The sequence below is a fragment of the Salmo salar genome, chromosome 05 (genome assembly GCF_965601325.2).
Source record: "Salmo salar chromosome 05, fSalSal1, whole genome shotgun sequence".
In the NCBI taxonomy this organism is placed as follows: domain Eukaryota; kingdom Metazoa; phylum Chordata; class Actinopteri; order Salmoniformes; family Salmonidae; genus Salmo; species Salmo salar.
Window position 1 is genome coordinate 39143870 of NC_138295.1, and position 21694 is coordinate 39165563.

Genomic DNA, 21694 nt, shown 5'->3' on the forward strand with positions numbered 1-21694 from the left:
TTATTGTCCCCTCCCTGCTCTCTCCACCCACCCCGCCCGACCCGAAAAAATTTGGGAATGGGGTGTCTCGCTGTGTAGGATTATTTTATAAGTTATATTATTTTCTAAGTCACTGTTGTGTAGTTCTAAAATAACTAACTGCACAAAAGTGTTTGGAATTGTAATGATAATTGATTATCGACTACCTTGCTCTATTCTGATTGGTCAGCTGTTTGTTGATGGTTAGAAGAATACAGGAAATAGTTGAGTTGAAGAGTGCTGGCCTAATGGCCGTGAAAATGGTCAGTTGATAAATACATTTACATAAGAGTAGTCAGTCTCCATCCAGTGTTCTTCTACATAGAGCGGGATCAACCCACCATCTAAAACCCTCAAACTGCAATAGTATTATACAGGATTAAGTGGGAAGGATGTTTAATGATCAAATCAAATTTTATTTGGTAAAAGTGACTAGTCAATCAGGATAGATAATAAACAGAGTAGCAGCAGCATATGTGAAGAGTGTGAAAGGGTGTGAAAGTGTGTCTATGTGTTTGTGTGTGTGTGTGTGTGTGGTGTCAATATGCATGTGTGTGTGTATTTTGTGTGTGTGAGCATATGTAGTGTGTGTGTGTGTGTGTGTGTGTGTGTGTGTGTGTGTGTGTGTGTGTGTGTGTGTGTGTGTGTGTGTGTGTGTGTGTGTGGTGAATATGCATGTGTGTGTGTATTTTGTGTGTGTGAGAATATGTAGTGTGTGTGTGTGTGTGTGTGTGTGTGTGTGTGTGTGTGTGTGTGTGTGTGTGTGTGTGTGGTGAATATGCATGTGTGTGTGTATTTTGTGTGTGTGAGAATATGTAGTGTGTGTGAGCATATGTAGTGTGAGTGTGTGCATAGAGCCAGTGATAATCAAAGAAGTCCAGAGAACTCCAGTTTACCTCCTGGCAAGACAGAATGAACTCATCCAGAGTGACTACTCCATCTCTGTTCTTGTCCATCTTCTGGAAGAAAGCATCCACATGTTGTTTGGGAGTGTCCGTCTTCAGGGCAGGGTATGTGTACTTCCCCATCATGTCATATATCGCTCTGACGATGTCTGTCATCTCCTGTAACACACACAAAAGCACAGTTTGTCTGTCAGTGGATGTCAAATGTGAAACAAAACACACAATTATTTTGAAATGTACTACACATGTATTTATTCTATATTATTGAACCTTTATTTAACTAGGCAAGTCAGTTAAGAACAAATTCTTATTTACAATGACGGCCTACCAAAAGGCAAAAGGCCTCCTGCGGGGACGGGGGCTGTGATTTAAAATAAAAATATATAAATATAGGACAAAACACACATCAAGACAAGAGAGACAACACAACATTACATAATGAGAGACCTAAGACAACAACATAGCAAGGCAGCAACACATGACAACACAGCATGCTAGCAACATAACATGACAACATCATGGTAGCAACACAACATGGTAGCAGCACAAAACATAGTACAAACATTATTGGGCACAGACCACAGCACCAAGGGCAGGAAGGTAGAGACAACAATAAATCATGAAAAGCAGCCACAACAGTCAGTAAGAGTGTCCATGATTGAGTCTTTGAATGAAGAGATTGAGCTAAAACTGTCCAGTTTGAGTGTTTTTTGCAGCTCGTTCCAGTCGCTAGCTGCAGCAAACAGAAAATACGGGATGTGTGTGCTTTGGGGACCTTTAACAGAATGTGACTGGCAGAACGGGTGTTATATGTGGAGGATGAGCACTGCAGTAGATATCTCAGATATGGGGGAGTGAGACCTAAGAGGGTTTTATAAATAAGCATCAACCAGTGGGTCTTGCGGCAGATATACAGAGATGACCAGTTTACAGAGGAGTATAGAATGCAGTCGTGTGTCCCATAAGGAGCATTGGTGGCATATCTGATGGCCGAATAGTAAAGAACATCTAGCTGCTCGAGAGCACCCTTACCTGCCGATCTATAAATTATGTCTCCGTAATCTAGCATGGGTAGGATGGTCATCTGAATCAGGGTTAGTTTGGCAGCTGGGGTGAAAGAGGAGCGATTACGATAGAGGAAACCAAGTCTAGATTTAACTTTAGCCTGAAGCTTTGATATGTGCTGAGAGAAGGACAGTGTACCGTCTAGCCATACTCCCAAGTACTTGTATGATGTGACTACCTCCAGCTGAGTATAAGACTGTATCATCTGCATACAAATGGATGAGAGAGCTTCCTACTGCCTGAGCTATGTACTCCCTTGGTGACAGGCAGTGGCTGAGACAGCAGATTTTCTGACTTTGTACACTGCACTCTTTGAGAAAGGTAGTTAGCAAACCAGGCCAAAGACCCCTCCGAGACACCAATACTCCTTAGCCAGCCCACAAGAAGGGAATGGTCTACCGTATCAAAAGCTTAGGCCAAGTCAATAAAAATAGCAGCACAACATTACTTAGAATCAAGGGCAATGGTGACATCACTGAGGACCTTAAAGGTTGCAGTGACACATCTATAACCTGAGCGGAAACCAGATTGCATACCAGAGAGAATCCTATAGACATCAAGAAAGCCAGTCGTAAACTGTATGGTGTACCCACTTGCATGTGCACACACACACACACACACACACACACACACACACACACACACACACCACACACACACACACACACACACACACACACACACACACACACACACACACACACACACACACACACACGAACGCACACAAACACACAAACACCTCCTTGCTGATGTAGCCATCTGTGTTTATGTCATACAGGTTGAAAGTCCACGTCAACTTCTCCCTCACTGATCCCCTCAGTAAGATGGACAGAGCCATGACAAAGTCCTGGAGGAGGGAGAGAATGAGACACTGTCACAGGGAGAACAAGAGGAAGAGTGATCCAGCATGGAATGCACGAAGGGTAAGTGATCAGAGGATCGTGAGGGGGGGAATTTGAGACGCGGTAGAGGAATGTTAACCTCAAACTTGATGGATCCGCTGTGTGCTGAGTCAAAGGCGTCGAACAGGTAGTGTGCATAGGAACTGGCATCTGCAGAGCATTGGAGAGAAGACAGATACATGTTACTCTTTATGGGCTTACGCAACATACCCACAACACAACTCAACACCTTTACATGTTATGGAGACACATACACAAACTCATTTCTTACCTCCATGGGGAAAGAACTGGGCGTATATCTGTTTGAAGGTGTCCTCGTTCACCACCCCACTAGGGCACTCCTACGGTGGAAATAGAAAGAGAGAAAGAAAGAGAGAAAGAAAGACAGAGAGACAGAAAGAGAGAGAGAGATCAGCCCCAGAGAGACATCGGTGACGGACACTAAGTGATGAAGTGATGGAGAAATGGAATGATAAGTATAGACTGACTACATACGTTTTTGAAGCCACGGTAAAGGACTTGTAGCTCTCTCTTGCTGAAGTTGCTCTGAGCCTCCAGTTTATCCAGCCCTTCTGGCCGATGACACACAACGCTCAGCTCAAAATCATCATCAATTTTATCTAGAGAGAGAGACATATATACTGTAGATAGGAGATTTTCACAAAAGGTTGCATTTTAATCAGCTATGGAAAATAGAAATAGGTAGGGAGAGAGAGAGAGAGAGAGGGAGAGAAAGAGGAAGTAGAGAAAAGTTCAGGTAAGAGAGGGCACAATAGGACAATGGGAGAGATGGAGCAGAGAGAAAAAGAGAGACAGGAGGGTAGAGAGAGTGACCTGATCATTAACAATTCATTACTGCCTCTGCCAGAGGGGAGGGGACCAGAGGACGGACAGACGGACAGACGGACACACGGGCACACACACTCCTCCAGGCCATTTGGTTTCATCCTGGTGGCAGAGCTGTCTCTGTCAGTGTCTCATTAGTGAGAGGTGGAGAGTGCTGACTCTAGCCCGAGGTGAGGTAATTCAGACACAACTCACCTGGGAAGCCAAGTGACACTTACGTTACAGGTGCTCTGACAGATGCACTGTTCAATGATACTGTACAGTCACACAAAACCAGTCTCACACAGAGCTAGGGTTGCAAAGCTGCTGGTATTTTACCAAAGCCACTGGAATCTGCAGTAATTTTGGTAATTAACAGCAAATCTATGGCAATCTATTGTAACTTTGATCATTTATACTAACTATACTACTTTATGTTAACTTAAGACATTTATTCATGTACAGTATTCCTTTTTTGGGCCCGCTTTAAATGATGTGCGGCTTATAACGGCTTCATAAAGCCTTCATAAACACTACTTAAATGTGTGACAAATCATCTATAACCGTATGTCATGCTTTATAAAGTGTTCATAAATGTGGCATAACTGTGGGACATAACTCCCAATGTCAAATGTGGCATAACCCACTATGTAAAATATTACATAAACCTGTGCTTTATAAAGGGTGACATAAGCACCACTTAATAAAGGCCTTATAAATCATATTAAATTGAGGCTTCACAAAGCATTTCTAACCCTGTCATGCATCTTGGTAGAGCATTGCAACGCCAAAATATTGGGTTCGATTCCCGGGACCACCCATACGTAAAAATGTATTCACGCATGACTGTAGGTCGCTTTGGATAAAAGTGTCTGCAAAATGTTATATTATATTTCACTAAAACATTTTTAGGATGGCCCAACCTCTTTCCCTCCTCGGTGCATAGTCAATATTGGACCTGACCTCAATTTTCCCCAAAATGCTGAGTTGCAGGATGACACACACTCTAAAGTGCAGTCATTACAGGGCATCCATTAAAACATTTTTGCCTACTTCTTTTTTTGCCCAAATTCTGTTTTCTTGATTTTGTTTTCACAGGTTTCGGATTTCCCCCAGTTTTTCTGGCTTAACCAATTTTTTCCACGTTTTTTTAATAGAAAAAAAACAAAAACTTTTGATTTGCTGTCTTCACAACAATTCTTAAACCACATCAGGGGTTGAAACGTAGATTTGTTTTTAGTGTAATTTCCTTTTCATTCAGTGAGCATGCCCTGCACTGTTGTTCGGTTAGCGGGTTTTCTATGTGATATGATTCGGATGCCAATGGAATACTCTACTTGCTGGAGCCTCACGTGGAGGAAAGACTAGCGGAGGAAGGAGTTCGCTTCTGCTGCAGTGTTCACGGTCAAATATTACGCATTGTGGCTGTGCTTGGAGTAAAAGGCCAGAAACACTCCGTATTATTCAGAGCCCCACGAAAGGACACCATATACATTATACATTTGACAGACCCTACTGAGTAATCCCTAACATACATTTACTGCGGCACCCAGAATAGTTATTGCTGAAAGCCAATATGTATTCCATATACAGTGATTCGCATTGGGGCATTTATTTATTTAAAACCCAAATGTAATGCAAATGTCACTTAAATATGAACAAATATGAATAATTTTAATGTTACAACAATAATTGTTCATATATCATGAATGGGTATCGAATCTTTTATACTATTACGTGGGAGACTTTTATTTTGAACATTTCGTAAATTCCGAGATCCGGAAGTACTTTTTTAGTGTTGCTGACGAGATGCTGAACATGTGATGAGTTCAAACGCCAACTTGTGCTGCCACCGGACAGTAAAAAATAAGTAAATTAAGCACTATGTATCATAATCAAAAATATTTTGTAGTCGTTAAGTGTTGAGTTAGATTACATACAGTAGCTACCTCAATTGTTATTTTAAATAATTTCGGTGACTTCACCGAAATGTAGCTTGCTAGCAGGCTCAGCTAAATACATCTCACCCTAGATACAGCCATGTCTCATAGTCACGTTATGACATTTGTAAATTAAAGAGAAATATAATAATACGAATTGAATGGAGTTTCCCATCTTCCCATTCGGAGTTTCTGGCGCAGCACAGAAATGCCCTTATCCAGATGGTGGGACCAAAGGCATTTCCTAACGAACCTGCTAGCTTTCTTTTAAGGTTGGAACGAACATGCAGTCCCTCCAGCAGGAAGAAAGACAACCATTTGCCAGCTCAAAGACAAGCTACACTATTCACACCCGTCATCAAGGCAAAGGGTGGCTACTTTGAAGAATCAAAAATATATTTTGATTTGTTTAACACTTTTTTGGGGTTACTACCAGATTCCATATGTGTTATTTCATAGTTACTTATTTTCACAACTTCCACCAGTTTGATGCCAAAACATTGACAACAAATACATATTTGCATAGTAAAATAAATAGAAGTGTGTAAAAACAATACATTTCATGATCAAACTTTCATATTAAACACCAACGGTGTTCACTAAGTTGATGGTTTATATTTAGGATAATGTTTTACAGCGTTGTCATTATATTTTCATCTTATTTAATCATTTCATATATTTGACATGCGATAAGGCCAGTGAGAGGGCCAGAGATAATTACCGACACCCATGATAATCTGAAGTCCCGAAAAGGGCCACTAGATGTCTTCTTATAGATTACATAAAATCATTCAAAGATACAAAAAATAGTAGTTTACATTGAACATTTCTAGCAATATACCCTCCCTTTGCAACCCTACACACAGTTAACAGTAGTTCTCCCCCCCCCCCCCCCAACTATTAGCCCTGTCCCCCCCCTGTTCCTTCACACCCCATAATACTACAGCAATAGTCATAGACATCAATACTTATAGCTATCTTCCATTCATATGGAAGTAATATCAGAGTTTTACACAGTACACATTTACAGCCTTTTAACTCTATTTGCTCAGCAGGCTTACACGGTCAAGAGACAGACTATCCGGGTTGATATTCAGCATATGGTGCCAGTGGTACCTACTCACCCTCAACATGGATGACCCCCACAAGGTGCAGTAGTTTAACAGCCCCGCAGATCAGAAGCATAATAGCTATGATATGGAGACTGCTCGCCTCATGTTCTCCCTCATTATCCATCTCTCCTTTATGTATCAGGTCTACCGCTGGGTTTTCCCTTTCTTCCTGTTCTCCTATCTTCCCCTGCTCTGGCGGTACGCATCTAAACTTTCTACAGGACGTATCCCACCCCTCTATCTCTACTTCTGTCTCCTCTCACTGACTGCACCCACTATCTTTATACCTGCCTCGCTCTCTCTCTCTTCCACCTCTCCCCTCCTTTATCCCCCTCGCCCTCCCTTGGGCATCTCTTTCTCTCCCTCTTACCTTCGCACCATGCCTGTGACCCTCACTCCCCCTATCCCCAGTTTCCCGCTCTCACTCTCATTCCCTCCCCCTTTCTCTCTGTTTAGTAATAGAATGTCCTTCACTCTCAGGATGGACCCCACCTCCAGGGCGAGAGATGAACCACTGAACCTACCAGAACAATGATACACTCACCTTCAACCTGCCAGCTGTGTGTGTGTGTGTGTGTGTGTGTGTGTGTGTGTGTGTGTGTGTGTGTGTGTCTGTGTGTGTGTGTGTGTGTGTGTGTCACAGAGCTGTGCTTAACTTGCTTGAAGGTAACTTTGCTAAATTGACGTTATATCCTTTAAATGACACACAATTACAATAGACACAAGTTATTGTCCCCCATGTAAACCAACCAGTGACGCCAAGAGCTTTTATTTTTACCTAGAAATTACATTCCACTGTATGTGTAGGCCGTCATTGTTCTTAACTGACTTGCATAGTTAAATAAAGGTTAAATAAAAATCGAAAATACAAATTAATAAAGTAAAATCAACTTGCAGTAATTAAAATTTACCAGTAGAGGGAGGCAGACACTTGCAAGATTAGATCCTTGACTGTCATTGTCCACTTCCTCCTTTCATATTGGTCTAGTGGTATTATTTCCAAAACCTGTTCAGCACTTTGAACATGTCTTGTCAGGGTTTCCTTACAATGGAGTGGGTGGCAGGTAGCCTAGCCGTTAAGCGAGATGGGCCAGTAACCAAAAGGTCTCTGGTTTGAATCTCCAAACTGACTAGGTGATTTTTTTGTTGTTGTCAATGTGTCCTTGAGCTAGGCACTTAATCCTAATTGCTTCTGTCGGTCTCGCTGGATAAGCGTGTGATGTCAATAAGTGTATGCATCCCTATTCTTCTCTTCTGTCGTTCTATTCAAGCTGATCCCGGTAATCCTTCTGTATGAGACGCTCGTTTGCATAATCTGAATCAGGCAAGGGCTACAGCTGCTTCTCATTGGCCATTTAACAGCGAGGAGCACTCTCTAAGAAGCATCACCACTACTCTGACATCACAACACTGAGCAGGTACAGTGCCTTCAGAAAGAATTCGCACCCCTTATCCACATTTTGTTGTGTTACAGCCTGAATTTAAAATGGATTACATTGAGATGTTGTGTCACTGATCCATCCACACACAATACCCCATTATGTCAAAGTGGAATTATGTTTTTAGAAATGATCAACAACCAATTTGACAGAGCTTGGAAGACTTTTTGAATGAATAATGGGCAAATATTGTACAATCCAGGTGTGCAAAGCTCTTAGGCCCCAATTCCGACCCGAGTTAAGAGCGTGTAAAGGGAACGTAGTATTAGAAGAGCACGCTATTCACCCACTATTCGTTTTGGGTGGAGATGGAATAAATGAAGGTGTGGCGGAGGCGTGTCTACAGATACACCGTATTCTGACCTCGACTTCATTCCCCCATAATTCCACCACCTTTACACGTGAGGAAACCATGAGTCAGGTCAAGCGAACCTGCCGGTTCCAAGTGGAAAAAGCATCTACTTTCTTTTTCCTGATGGAAATAACAGAATTCTCCGTGCACAGTCATTTATAAATTGGTAAGTGCTATTGATAAGAGCTAGGTAAATGAGTAATCCGTTTGTAGAAGGGGATTGTAAATACAAATAGTAATTGTTTTGGATGATTTTTCCTTATGATCCCTGGGGATTAGTGTGAAACTAGCCATACGGAAGCAAACTGAAAGTCATATCAACATGACATGTATTGCGGCCCCTTTTCCACAGTCAAATTGGAAATAAACAGTTTTGCCGTTATTCTGAATTTGAATTGTGTGCCCTCATAATTTGCACGGATGAAATGTGGAGACTAATGCTATAGACATCAGTAGGGCTGATGAGTTGATCTATGCACTTTGTTTTGATTATGTGCCCGGGCTTTTCTCCATTTTATTTGACAGTTTGTAACATGTTAAATATTAGCCACTATCAGGAGCCACCGTCAGTAATCATTCCATTCTGTTTACCTTTCTTCCCTCTGTCACATCCTTGTAGTTGTTCCTGAGGGTAGCTAGCATTAGCGGATCATATTAGGCTAACGTTGTACAATCGTTTGGGACATGTAGCCTATTTGAATCGTTATGGAACTCAGACCACACGTAAGCAGGTTAAACCTGGAGCCTGGCTCACGGTTCATAATGACTGGATCGTTGTCGTACAGTTCCGTGTTCAGTGAGGATTAGGGTAGATTTATAGGACTGTGGTTCAACCCCTGTTGTACGCTTCTTTTCCACCTTCCAATATTTTGTGGATTGAACTTGAATATGGCAACTTTCAGGGTGAATCAAACCACTGTACTTTTTAGTCATCGTTATATTTTGTGTGCAAAGGTTCATTTTTGTACTTTCCTAACCCTAGAATTTGACTGAATAATCTACAAGAATGTATCTACCAGTTGGTGCTGAAACAGAGATGACTATGCACAGATGGCTTTCTTTCTTGGCGCCCTATATTCTGACCCTGTTCTCTCAATATATTCTAATGAGTCTGTCGACCAAATTCTAATTAAAGGTACACCTTATTTAAAGGGATGGCTTAAGATAAATGTACTTTAAACTCCATTGAATGAAAACTCCACGAGAATATCTGTTGGCAACTCGATAAGGCAAGTCTGAATACCAATTACTAAGAAGTGTGTAGGAAGGGCATAAATTCCTAAGTCGCCATAAATGCCTAAGTCAGGATCGGGCCCTGAGACTTATACAGAATGATGGAGTTTTTCTTCCACTTTGACATGAAAGTATTTTGTGTAGATTGTTGACAAAAATATGTAACAACAAAATGTGAAAAAAAGTAAAAGGTGCGTGAATACTTTCTGAAAGCACTACATATGGATCACTAACATAGACATATTACGCACATTTACACACACAAATGGAGTACCACAGCCTTACCTCATACACTCACAATCAGTGGAAATAAGATACTAATTTCTAAATCCCATTTGACTAAAGCAACTGTATTGACTTCAGGGTGGCAAATTGGCATACCTCAACATACACTATGCATGCCGTAGGTTCACCCTTCACACGGCAATAGATCACTGTCAAATTTGAGGCAGCCCATCTGCCAATGTACGTGATCACCAGCCTTTTGAATGGCTCGCTATGTCCAAAACAGACACACAGAGAGTGGCATCTCCACATATTCTTAGAGAGTGCAAAAGCAACACACCCAGGCAAAACAGGCAGAAACTGACCGACAAAGATTCAGCAAACACACACACACACCACTGCAGTAATTATTACGCTAATGCCACGAGACAGTCAGTGTGAAAGGCATTAGAGTTCATCCGTCCTCTCATCCGCATGGACAAGAAGAGAGGTTTCTGCATATACGGTGTCCGCAGATGAAGACACACACATACTACTAGATAGTCAACTGAGGCTGTCGTCACAGGATGTCTTGGTTAATAAGCACTCTCACACCCTGTAATACAAAGTCTACACCACAGTGTGGGTGAGAGGAGGAACGGGAGGGAGGGAAAGGGGATTGAATGGGAGAGGTGGATGATAGAGAAAAAAGAGGGATGTGGAAGGGTTGGGATGAGCGCGAGGAGAAAGATGCAGATGATACAGTCTGAAGTGTGTGGGAGAGAAAGAGATAAAGAGAAACAGAAGAGTGGAATGAGCAGGAGAGGAGGATACGAGAGCACAACTGAGAGGGAGGAAGGAGACAGATTGGGGACAAAAAAAAGATGAGGTTGACAGATAGAGCGAAAGAGCGAGCGAGGGAGGAAGAGATGGAGAGAGAGATGACGAAAGGAAATCAAGAGAGATGGCGGAAAAGACACAAAGGGACAGAAGATATGAGAGCGAGAGTGGCAGGGAGAGAGAAGGTGAAGACAACATTGCTTCAGGGGGCCAGGTGAGGCAGGGAACGATGGAGGCGGAAGAGAAGGAATGAACAATTCTCCAGAGAGAAAAAGCCATCAAAAAGCCTCTGTTGAGACTCAGTCAGACTGACTGTCACAGAAGAGACACACACTGTCACAGAGACAACAAGCAGCAGAGAACATCAAGGAGATAGAAAGACCCATAAACAGAACAGGATAACACACGTCCATAGCACAGCTTTATTATGATAAAGCGATGACATGACAATGCATTGCTAGAATAGGACTATAATCACCTTATACATATCACATATTATCTGTAACATGTCACAAGGGATATCTGACGTTCTCACGGCCTTGTATTGAACACAGAGTAGGCCTAGCATACATCATTGATATGTCAAGACTGATATGGAGGGAACTGGGAACAAGACATATAATGCACTAAACTATATTTAATCATGTACATGTTCATGTACAGTATGTCAGTATTTCATAATATGAAACATGTTAGCCAATGGGATTTACACTGAACAAAAATAAAAAACCCAACATGCAACCATTTACAGTTCATATAATGAAATCAGTCAATTGAAATAAATTCTATATGTTTCACAGGACTGTGAATACAGATTTGCATCTGTTGGTCATAGATACATTTAACAAAAAAGGTAGGGGCGTGGATCAGAAAGCCAGTCAGTATCTGGTGTGATCACCATTTGCCTCATGCAATTTTGGAATTTTGTCCCACTCCTCTTCAATGGCTGTGCGAAGTTGCTGGATATTGTCGGGAACTGGAACGCGCTTTCGTACATGTCGATCCAGAGCATCCCAAACATGCTCAATAGGTGAAACATGAGGTGATTGGCAGCGGACAAATGGCACGACAATGGGCCTCAGGATCTCGTCACGTTTTCTCTGTACATTCAAATTGCCATCGATAAAAGGCAATTGTGTTCGTTGTTCATAGCTTATGCCGGCCCATACTTTAAGCCCACCACCACAATGGGGCACTCTGTTCTCAAAGTTGACATCAGCAAACTGCTCGCCCACACAACTCCATACACGCTGTCTGCCATCTGCCAGGTACAGTTGAAACCGGGATTCATCCGTGAAGACAACACTTCTCCAGCCTGCCAGTGGCCATCGAAGGTGAGTATTTGCCCACTGAAGTCGGTAATGATGCCGAACTGCAGTCAGGTCAAGACCCTGGTGAGGACAAAGAGCACGCACATGAGCTTCCCTGAGACTGTTTCTGACAGTTTGTGCAGAAATACTTCAGTTTCATCAGCTGTCTGGGTCTCTGGCCTCATACGATCCTGCAGGTGAAGAAGCCGGATGTGAAGGTCCTGGGCTGGCGTGGTTACACATGGTCTGCGTTTGTGAGGCCGGTTGGACGTACTGCCAAATTCTCCAAAACATTGTTATCTTGGTAAAGGAGAAATGCTCACTAACAGGGATGTAAACAAATTTGTGCACAAAATTTGAAAGAAATAAGCATTTCCTGCAGATGGAACATTTTTGGATCTTTTATTTCAGCTCATGAAAATGGAACCAACACTTCACATGGTGCTTATATATTTGTGTTCAGTTGAATATTATAATGTTACAATATGGCAATAGCCTATATGGAAATATCCTAGAATGACAGAGTAATATGAAAAAGTATGCAAATTAGCAATAAGTAATATGCAAAATAATGCAAATGAGCAATAAGCACATTTTCTTCTGGCTAACATGGAGAGCAACAGGTCCTCAACACCCCCTTCTCTCCCCTCTCCCTTTCCATAACCCCCCCCCCTCTCTCTACTTCTTTCTCTCTCCATCTCTCTCTCTCTTAACCTGTGAGTACATGCCCTATATGGCCTTGGTTAACTTTGGACCCACATGTCTTATAACACCGCGCTGACCTGTCCCTCCCAAAACTGACATCTTTTGTTGCCATGACGACCGTGCTTCCAAGGTAACAGGCAAGAAAAGAGTGTGTGAGCAGAGTGATAAATACCTTGTGCGTGTGTGTGTGTGTCACCCCTCCACTGCTGTGCACACACACACACAATGTCACTTCCTTCCACCTCCAACACATGGACATGCAAACACACAGACACCACCTGGGCATGCACATAGATATGAACACTAGCTATACATTCTCTCTCTCCTGATGAAACTCTCTCGCTCTTTAGTTTTTACACACCTGTTACCTCAGTCTCTCTCTCACACAAACATTCAACAGATGCTTCCATGGTGTAGTGACACAGTTACCTGATTATTAGTGTGTGTGTGTGTGTGTTTGACTTTATATTGGTTGCATGTGTTATTGCTAGGTGTAGGTTGTGTTGTTTTCATAAATGTGTGTATGTGAGTGCTAACATCCTTTTTTAAGTTGTGTGTGTGCATGTGTGCACGTACATGCGCATGTTTCTCTCCTCTGGACGGCCTCCCCTCCTCTCCACCTTGGTTCTCTCCCCCATGGTTAACGTGCCCACCACAGCGCCCATGTTGTCGTCATGGTAACAGCCATGTCTACGTCCTGTCTGTCTGAAGAGGTTTCGTCACATGTCTGACAGTTTGCACTCCCACTGCCCCCCCCACCCCACTCCTTCCCTCTCCACTCATGCCTCTAATGAACCGACCCTCTCTTCCTCTCTTCCTCTCTTCTACTCTCTCAATCTCTGTGGTGGCGCTTAGCTCCTCTCCCTCCCTCTCCTTCTCTCTCTCACCTGTTACACATTAGTAGTTGCTGCTGTGCTCCTACCCCCAAAATACTCTAGAGCAGGCCTGGGCAATTCCAGTCCTCGGGGGCCTGATTGGTGTCACACTTTTCCCCCCATCCCCTAGCAAACAATCAGTGAATCAGCTAATCAGTGAATCATTTAATCAGTAAGAGGTTGATTCATTGAATCATAGATCATGATTCGGTGACTCGGGTTTCACTACTGTTAAACCATTCCATCCCCCCTAAGTATAAACATGACACTCAAACACACAGATAGACACCACACACACACACACACCTCCACAAACCAATTATTTACGTTAACGAAATTGATTTCATACATAATCATACTGTCACAAAACACCTTCATAGACACACACACACAAATAATTCTCAAGTGGACAGAGACCTGTGTGTGTGTCACATCTTCTCCTGCCTCTTTCTCCCTCACCCCCCCACCCCCCACACACACAGCCCTCATAGCTTGTACATGAAGCACACACAACCCTCCAATCCATCAACCATCTCACTTATCACCCAGTCCATGCATCATTACATCCCCCTGTACATACATACATCTATAAAAATGCACACTAGGAGAGAGAAGTAAGTCGCTCTGGATAAGAGCGTCTGCTAAATGACTTAAATGTAAATGTAAGAGGGAGACAGAAAGGAGGCGAGAGAGAGAGAGGATGGGAGGTGGAGGGGGAGAAGGAGTGTGAGGAAAGGGTGGGAGAGGAAAAGGAGGAGGATGAGGAGGTGATGGACTTAAAAAAAGGGAAGAGAAACAGGAAGAGAAGGGGAGAGAGAGGATGTAGAGCGAGAAAGGTGTAATAGACGGGCGTTAGGGAGCGAGGTGGAGAGAAGGGGGTATTGTGATATGTTAGTTTTTTTATCATCGCTAGGACCCATTTCTCAATACTTACTGTATGTCACTTTTTCCAAACTCTTCACACAGTTCTCCTAACCAACTTTCAGCTTGGCACAGCAGTTAATTTCACATCCAAAATGCACTAAAATGACCAAAACACTTCATACATGTCTCAAATCAACTCATTCTTCCATAACACTAGCAAAGGTTGTCACCCAACAAGCACACTTTGTCACTCGCAAAACAATGACCTAAACAACACTAACAACGGGTAGCATTACACAATGTTTTCTTTTGTAAAATGTCATCACAAAACAATAATGACACCTCTCTACTGTTTAGAATTCACTGCAGTATATGTTACAGGAATGAATCAGACATGATGCAATATGCTTCAATATGTTTTATGTCATTTTTTGGCATTGAGTAATTCCAAAATACAAGTATTTGTATATACACCACCTACCAATACAGATACAGCAGCAATGTTAGTCAACCCTGTCTTCTGCATTTGGCCACAGGTTCTCATCCACATCACATCTTTTGTCATCTTGGGCAATACATCTAGGAACTAATCTATTGGCATGCCTGGTCCATCCCTGGCAATCTTCTGCAGATATGTCCAGGCATCCAGCATTTATTGCATCCAGGAGGGACATTTAATCATGTGGATGGTGGTCATAAACCTTCCATCTCCGTGAGGAAAATAATTCCTCTATGGGGTTGAGGAATGGAGAGTAAGGCGGGAGGAAAAGTGACACCATCCTGGGATGGGCTGCAAACCACTCTGTGACTGCACGGGAGTGCTGAAATGCCACATTGTCCCATACAATTACAAACGTTGGCCGATTTCGCCTCACTGCAACCCTTTCCTCACCTGGCACAACCCTTCCATAGAGGTCATCCAGGAATTAAATGAGACGCTCGGTGTTGTATGGCCCAATTAGCGGTTTGTGTAACAACAATCCATCAGAGGATATTGCTGCACACATTGTGATGTTGGCACCCCTCTGGCCCGGGATATCCACTGTGGCTCTTTTCCCAATCACATTCCTTCCTCGCACGCCGCGTTTTGGCCAAGTTGAAACCAGCCTCATCCACAAAGATGAATATGTGGGGTGTTTGCCTGGCTTCAATCTCCATGACTCTCTAAAATAAATCCACATGGCAACATAAGAGTTAGGCTATTACGGTAGTTTACATTATACCTAAAAACATGCCATTGTGTGCCTCAGCCCTGTTTGGTTTAGTTCAAAACCAATTCTGTATTTTATAGTCATCTGACCTGGACATATTGGTTCCTGAGTTGCTTGACTCGTTCAGAGTTCCTCTCAAAGGGGACAGCGTACAAGTGCTTCATCCTGACATGATGTTGTTTCAGGAGTCTAGAAATAGTTATGCTTACATTGTGAATATTTCCATACGTAATGTTGTCTGCCAACACTGTCCCAAATCTCTGTGAGTTCTATGCCATTGTTCCTGATGACCATATCAACGATTGCAGTTTCCTGCACAGCAGTGAGAATCCTTCCTCTCCCGCCTGTGGGAGGTAACCATTGGGTCCTTAGCAGAAATACAAAAACAATTACACACACAAGTGGGTTTGGAGGCTTTGCTCAATTGACTTCTGTAATATGCAGTTCAGTCAGATGCCCTTGCAGAATGCACATCTTACTTGTTGTTTTGCCGGAAATTTCTCACAATAGCTGCCACTGTTGAGCGTTGCAGATTTGGCTGCACTCTCAGACCAGCCTCTCTCATTGATAGACCATGATTTATTACATGGTCAGTTATAGTAGCCCTAATCTCATCTGAGACTACAGCTCTTGATCTTCCTCTCAGTCTTCTTCCACCACGCGTACGTACTCCTCTCCTGCTCTCAGCCACTCTTCTTCCTCTGTCAGCCACTTCTCTATCTTTGGCTGAGTCCATGTTTACATTACAGTACAGCATTATTCCTCAGATGTCCCCTTTTGTATAGATGGTAATGAAATTGAAAGACTAACAGCTGGGTAGGTGTTCAGCTACAATGGGATTCAGCTGTGGTTGGTCTAATTGTTTTGATAGTATTTCATTTTTTAGATTTGGAATATATTTCAATACGGTATTACTGTAGAAATGTAGCAAATTGCTGTCTTATTCAATTTTGTGTTATGTTAGATTTTGAACTTAAGTTTAACAGTTTTGAAAAGAGTATGTAAACATGTGCAAATTGGCCTGTAGGTACATAGAGTTTTGGTGGTGGTTGTGTCTGAGTGAGAAAATAATTCATGAAATTTGAAAGATGTAGCCATTGAATGCATTTTGTGCCAAAGCAATGAAAAATGATCCACAGTTTAGCCCACATAGACTGCTGTTGTGCTCACTGTGAGAAGAGTTTTGAAAAAGTGACCTAAGTATTGAGAAATGGGTCCTATGGGTTGCAAAAAACTGTAAAGTGTGATTTATTGTGTGATATCCTGTGCAGTGTCACACACGTGTGTGCTCTATACGCTCTGTACTGTATGTTCTGTCCCCAGGTGTGAACAGAGACGAATGTGTGATCACAGTGCAGCCAGATCTCTGAGGAGTACGGCAGCATTTGTCCTCTGCGACTACATGTACTGTATGTATCATGATCCATGTCCACTGTAGCTAGCTACCACTCATCATGCTCAGAAAATAGAAAGAGGTACAGGGCCAGGTTTGTGATGCCGATAAAACACAAATACTTTAGTGGGCTCTGCTCTTCTCTTTCAACAGTCTGTCTTTCTCTCTACCGTTCTCTCTCTCTCTCTCTCTCTCTCTCTCACACTTCATCCCTCCAAGGAAACCATCTCCACCTCTATCTTTCATTATATTCCTTTATCTAGAAATCTCTCTCTCTACAGTAGCTCCCACTCCACACTACTTCCTCAAGGTGTAGCCTAACTTAACACTCCTGGGCAAGTTGTTATCTCCTGCTCCATCTCTCTAACTCAACAATGACAGGGAAAGTCATTTCCCTGAGGTACCCATAATAGTTTTTCTTGCTAGTAACCATTTTACTGAAAGGAGGAGGAAGACCCAGAAAGGGTGTGTGTGTGTGTGTGTGCGTCGTATTGTGTGTGTGTGTGTGTGTCATATTGTGTGTGTGTGTGTGTGTGTGTGTGTGTGTGTGTGTGTGTGTGTGTGTGTGTGTGTGTGTGTGTGTGTGTGTGTGTGTGTGTGTGTGTGTGTGTGTGTGTGTGTGTGTGTGTGTGTGTGTGTGTGTGTGTGTGTGTCGTAATGTGTGTGTGTCGTAATGGGAGTGCCATATTGTGTGTGTGTGTGTGTGTCTTATTGTGTGTGCCTCTGAAAAGCTTGTTGAATCCCTGCGGGCAGATTGAGAAACAGCTACACTGTTTATTAAGGTCCCTGTCGAGATGAAAGAAAAAGACTGAGGAAGAAGAAAGAGCAAGAGAGAGAGCGAAAGAGAGTGAGAGCGAGGAAGAAGAATCGGGTAGAACAGGAGATGAGAAAGAAAGGAGAAGACAGAGAGACAGAGGAGGTATGGAAACTTCTCTCTGGAATTTAGGAGAGAAGAGAGAGAAACTGGAAATGGCAGGAAAAAAGAGGGACAGTAGGGGACATACATACCGATCTCAATGAAGATGAAGTCAGTCAAACCAGAGGCTTTGAAAAGCAACTCAAACTCATCCCTCAAACTCCAGAAACACTAATTTCCCCTAAAGACCAATGATTTCACATCTACATGCATCTCTTCCCTTTATCAAGATAGATTTTGTGAGCCTTGAGACAAACATACTGTATCTCTTCACAGAAAAAAAACAAACATTTTAAATGAATATCCATTCATTTCGGGTAGATATCAGTCCTCAGATATATACATTTGTCTGGGTAGATAGCAGCCCTCAGATATGTATCACCATCTGGGTAGATATCAGTCCTCAGACATGTATCTCCATCTGGGTAGATATCAGCCCTCAGATATGTATCTCCATCTGGGTAGATATCAGCCCTCAGATATGTATCTCCATCTGGGTAGATATCAGCCCTCAGATATGTATCACCATCTGGGTAGATATCAGTCCTCAGACATGTATCTCCATCTGGGTAGATATCAGTCCTCAGACATGTATCTCCATCTGGGTAGATATCAGTCCTCAGATATGTATCTCCATCTGGGTAGATATCAGTCCTCAGATATGTATCTCCATCTGGGTAGATATCAGTCCTCAGATATGTATCTCCATCTGGGTAGATATCAGTCCTCAGATATGTATCTCCATCTGGGTAGATATCAGTCCTCAGATATGTATCTCCATCTGGGTAGATATCAGTCCTCAGATATGTATCTCCATCTGGGTAGATATCAGTCCTCAGATATGCATCTCCATCTGGGTAGATATCAGTCCTCAGATATGTATCTCCATCTGGGTAGATATCAGTCCTCAGATATGTATCTCCATCTGGGTAGATATCAGCCCTCAGATATGTATCTCCATCTGGGTAGATATCAGCCCTCAGATATGTATCTCCATCTGGGTTGATATCAGTCCTCAGATATGTATCTCCATCTGGGTAGATATCAGTCCTCAGATATGTATCTCCATCTTGGTAGATATCAGCCCTCATATGTATCTCCATCTGGGTAGATATCAGTCCTCAGATATGTATCTCCATCTGGGTAGATATCAGTCCTCAGATATGTATCTCCATCTGGGTAGATATCAGCCCTCAGATATGTATCTCCATCTGGGTTGATATCAGTCCTCAGATATGTATCTCCATCTGGGTAGATATCAGTCCTCAGATATGTATCTCCATCTGGGTAGATATCAGTCCTCAGATATGTATCTCCATCTGGGTAGATATCGTATTTTATATCCTCAGAAAATCTATTCTGCATCAATATCAATTCCTTTCCTTCACTGTCTTCAAAAATGGACACACAGTATATATTTAGCAGGATATACTTCACAAGCTTTCAGTCATGAACATATCTCTTCAGAATATTAATTTCATGTTATGCATTCCTTTCCAACCCTCTTTTTTTAATCTCTCCCAGCACAGACGTCATGAGCCCTTCAGACATGAACAGATCTCTTCAGAATACCAATTTCACATCAATATCTGTTCCTTTGACTCACAGTCCAACAGATGAGTCTCGCTGCTCAGAAAGAGAAAGCTGTATCTCTCAGAGTCTCTTACCTAGCTTTACCTCTACCAGCATAGAGATGATCAACCTTCCTTCAGACTCAAATCTCATTCAGTCAATCAATAAAATGTATTTTATAAATCCATTTTTACATCAGTAGTTGCTTTTACAGATACGCAGCCTGAAACCCCGACGAGCAAGCAATGCAGAGGTAGCTGAACACAGGTTGATTAAGAATCCCAGTCCCATTTATCTGTCACCAACGCCCTGAGAAAGACAGAGAGGGAGACAGAGAGAAATGGAGCCACCATACTCTGACACGCTTTGCCTTTATTCTCGGCTAACTGGGGCTGATGTGATTTCTCTGCTCCCGGTGCTGTGACAGACTGGGGACTCAGTTTTAGAACAGCATCTCCTCCCATTCTGATTTTCTCTCTCATTTGTTTGTGGGGTTGGGAGTGGGAGCAGGGAGGAAAGCAATTCTGACAGTCAATCTATGGGTCTGTTGGGGATGAGGGCACATATGAAGAGACACCACACACACACACACACACACACACACACACACACACGACAGTACACAAGCTTGCACACACACATATTGGATAAGGCGGAACGCACCACACACACACACACACACACACACACACACACACACACACACACACACACACACACACACACACACACACACACACACACACACACACACACACACAGACAGTTCAGTTGACGGGCAAAACTCAGTTTGAGCTACACCATGACTCATTGACCTCCTGCTGTTTAGAGCAGTCACATAAGCCTCTCTTCACATCATAATCGTCATGGCCACAGCCATTTACAGTGACACGTCATATACAGTGAGGGGGAAAAAGTATTTGATCCCCCGCTGATTTTGTACGTTTGCCCACTGACAAAGAATTTATCAGTCTATAATTTTAATGGTAGGTTTATTTGAACAGTGAGAGACAGAATAACAACAAAAAAATCCAGAAAAACGCATGTCAGAAATGTTATAAATTGATTTGCATTTTAATGAGGGAAATAAGTATTTGACCCCCTCTCAATCAGAAAGATTTCTGGCTCCCAGGTGTCTTTTCTACAGGTAACGAGCTGAGATTAGGAAAACACTCTTAAAGGGGGTGCTCCTAATCTCAGCTTGTTACCTGTATAAAAGACACCAGTCCACAGAAGCAATCAATCAATCAGATTCCAAACTCTCCACCATGGCCAAGACCAAAGAGCTCTCCAAGGATGTCAGGGACAAGATTGTAGACCTACACAAGGCTGGAATGGGCTACAAGACCATCGCCAAGCAGCTTGGTGAGAAGGTGACAACAGTTGGTGTGGTTATTCGCAAATGGAAGAAACACAAAAGAACTGTCAATCTCCCTCGGCGTGGGGCTCCATGCAAGATCTCACTTCGTGGAGTTGCAATGATCATGAGAACGGTGAGGAATCAGCCCAGAACTACACGGGAGGATCTTGTCAATGATTTCAAGGCAGCTGGGACCATAGTCACCAAGAAAACAATTGGTAACACACTACGCCGTGAAGGACTGAAATCCTGCAGCGCCCGCAAGGTCCCCCTGCTCAAGAAAGCACATATACATGCCGTCTGAAATTTGCCAATGAACTGGGTGAAAGTGTTGTGGTCAGATGAGACCAAAATGGAGCTCTTTGGCATCAACTCAACTCGCCGTGTTTGGAGGAGGAGGAATGCTGCCTATGACCCCAAGAACACCATCCCCACCGTCAAACATGGAGGTGGAAACATTATGCTTTGGGGGTGCTTTTCTGCTAAGGGAACAGGACAACTTCACCGCATCAAAGGGACGATGGACGGGGCCATGTACCGTCAAATCTTGGGTGAGAACCTCCTTCCCTCAACCAGGGCATTGAAAATGGGTCGTGGATGGCTATTCCAGCATGACAATGACCCAAAACACACGGCCAAGGCAACAAAGG

General features: G+C 42.9%; 1 protein-coding gene across 2 annotated transcripts in view; it reads right to left on the reverse strand.

The window, feature by feature from the left end:
• Positions 1-21694, reverse strand: part of LOC106604868 (A-type potassium channel modulatory protein KCNIP1) — a 45379-nt gene that overhangs the window by 5138 nt on the left and 18547 nt on the right. For both annotated transcript variants that reach the window (XM_014199951.3, XM_014199952.3), the window contains exons 2-6: positions 3389-3513; positions 3165-3234; positions 2973-3043; positions 2731-2838; positions 915-1082 (exon numbers count right to left, since the gene is read on the reverse strand). In XM_014199951.3, coding sequence (XP_014055426.1) covers positions 915-1082; positions 2731-2838; positions 2973-3043; positions 3165-3234; positions 3389-3513 — 542 coding nt within the window. The remainder of the gene's footprint in view (positions 1-914; positions 1083-2730; positions 2839-2972; positions 3044-3164; positions 3235-3388; positions 3514-21694) is intronic.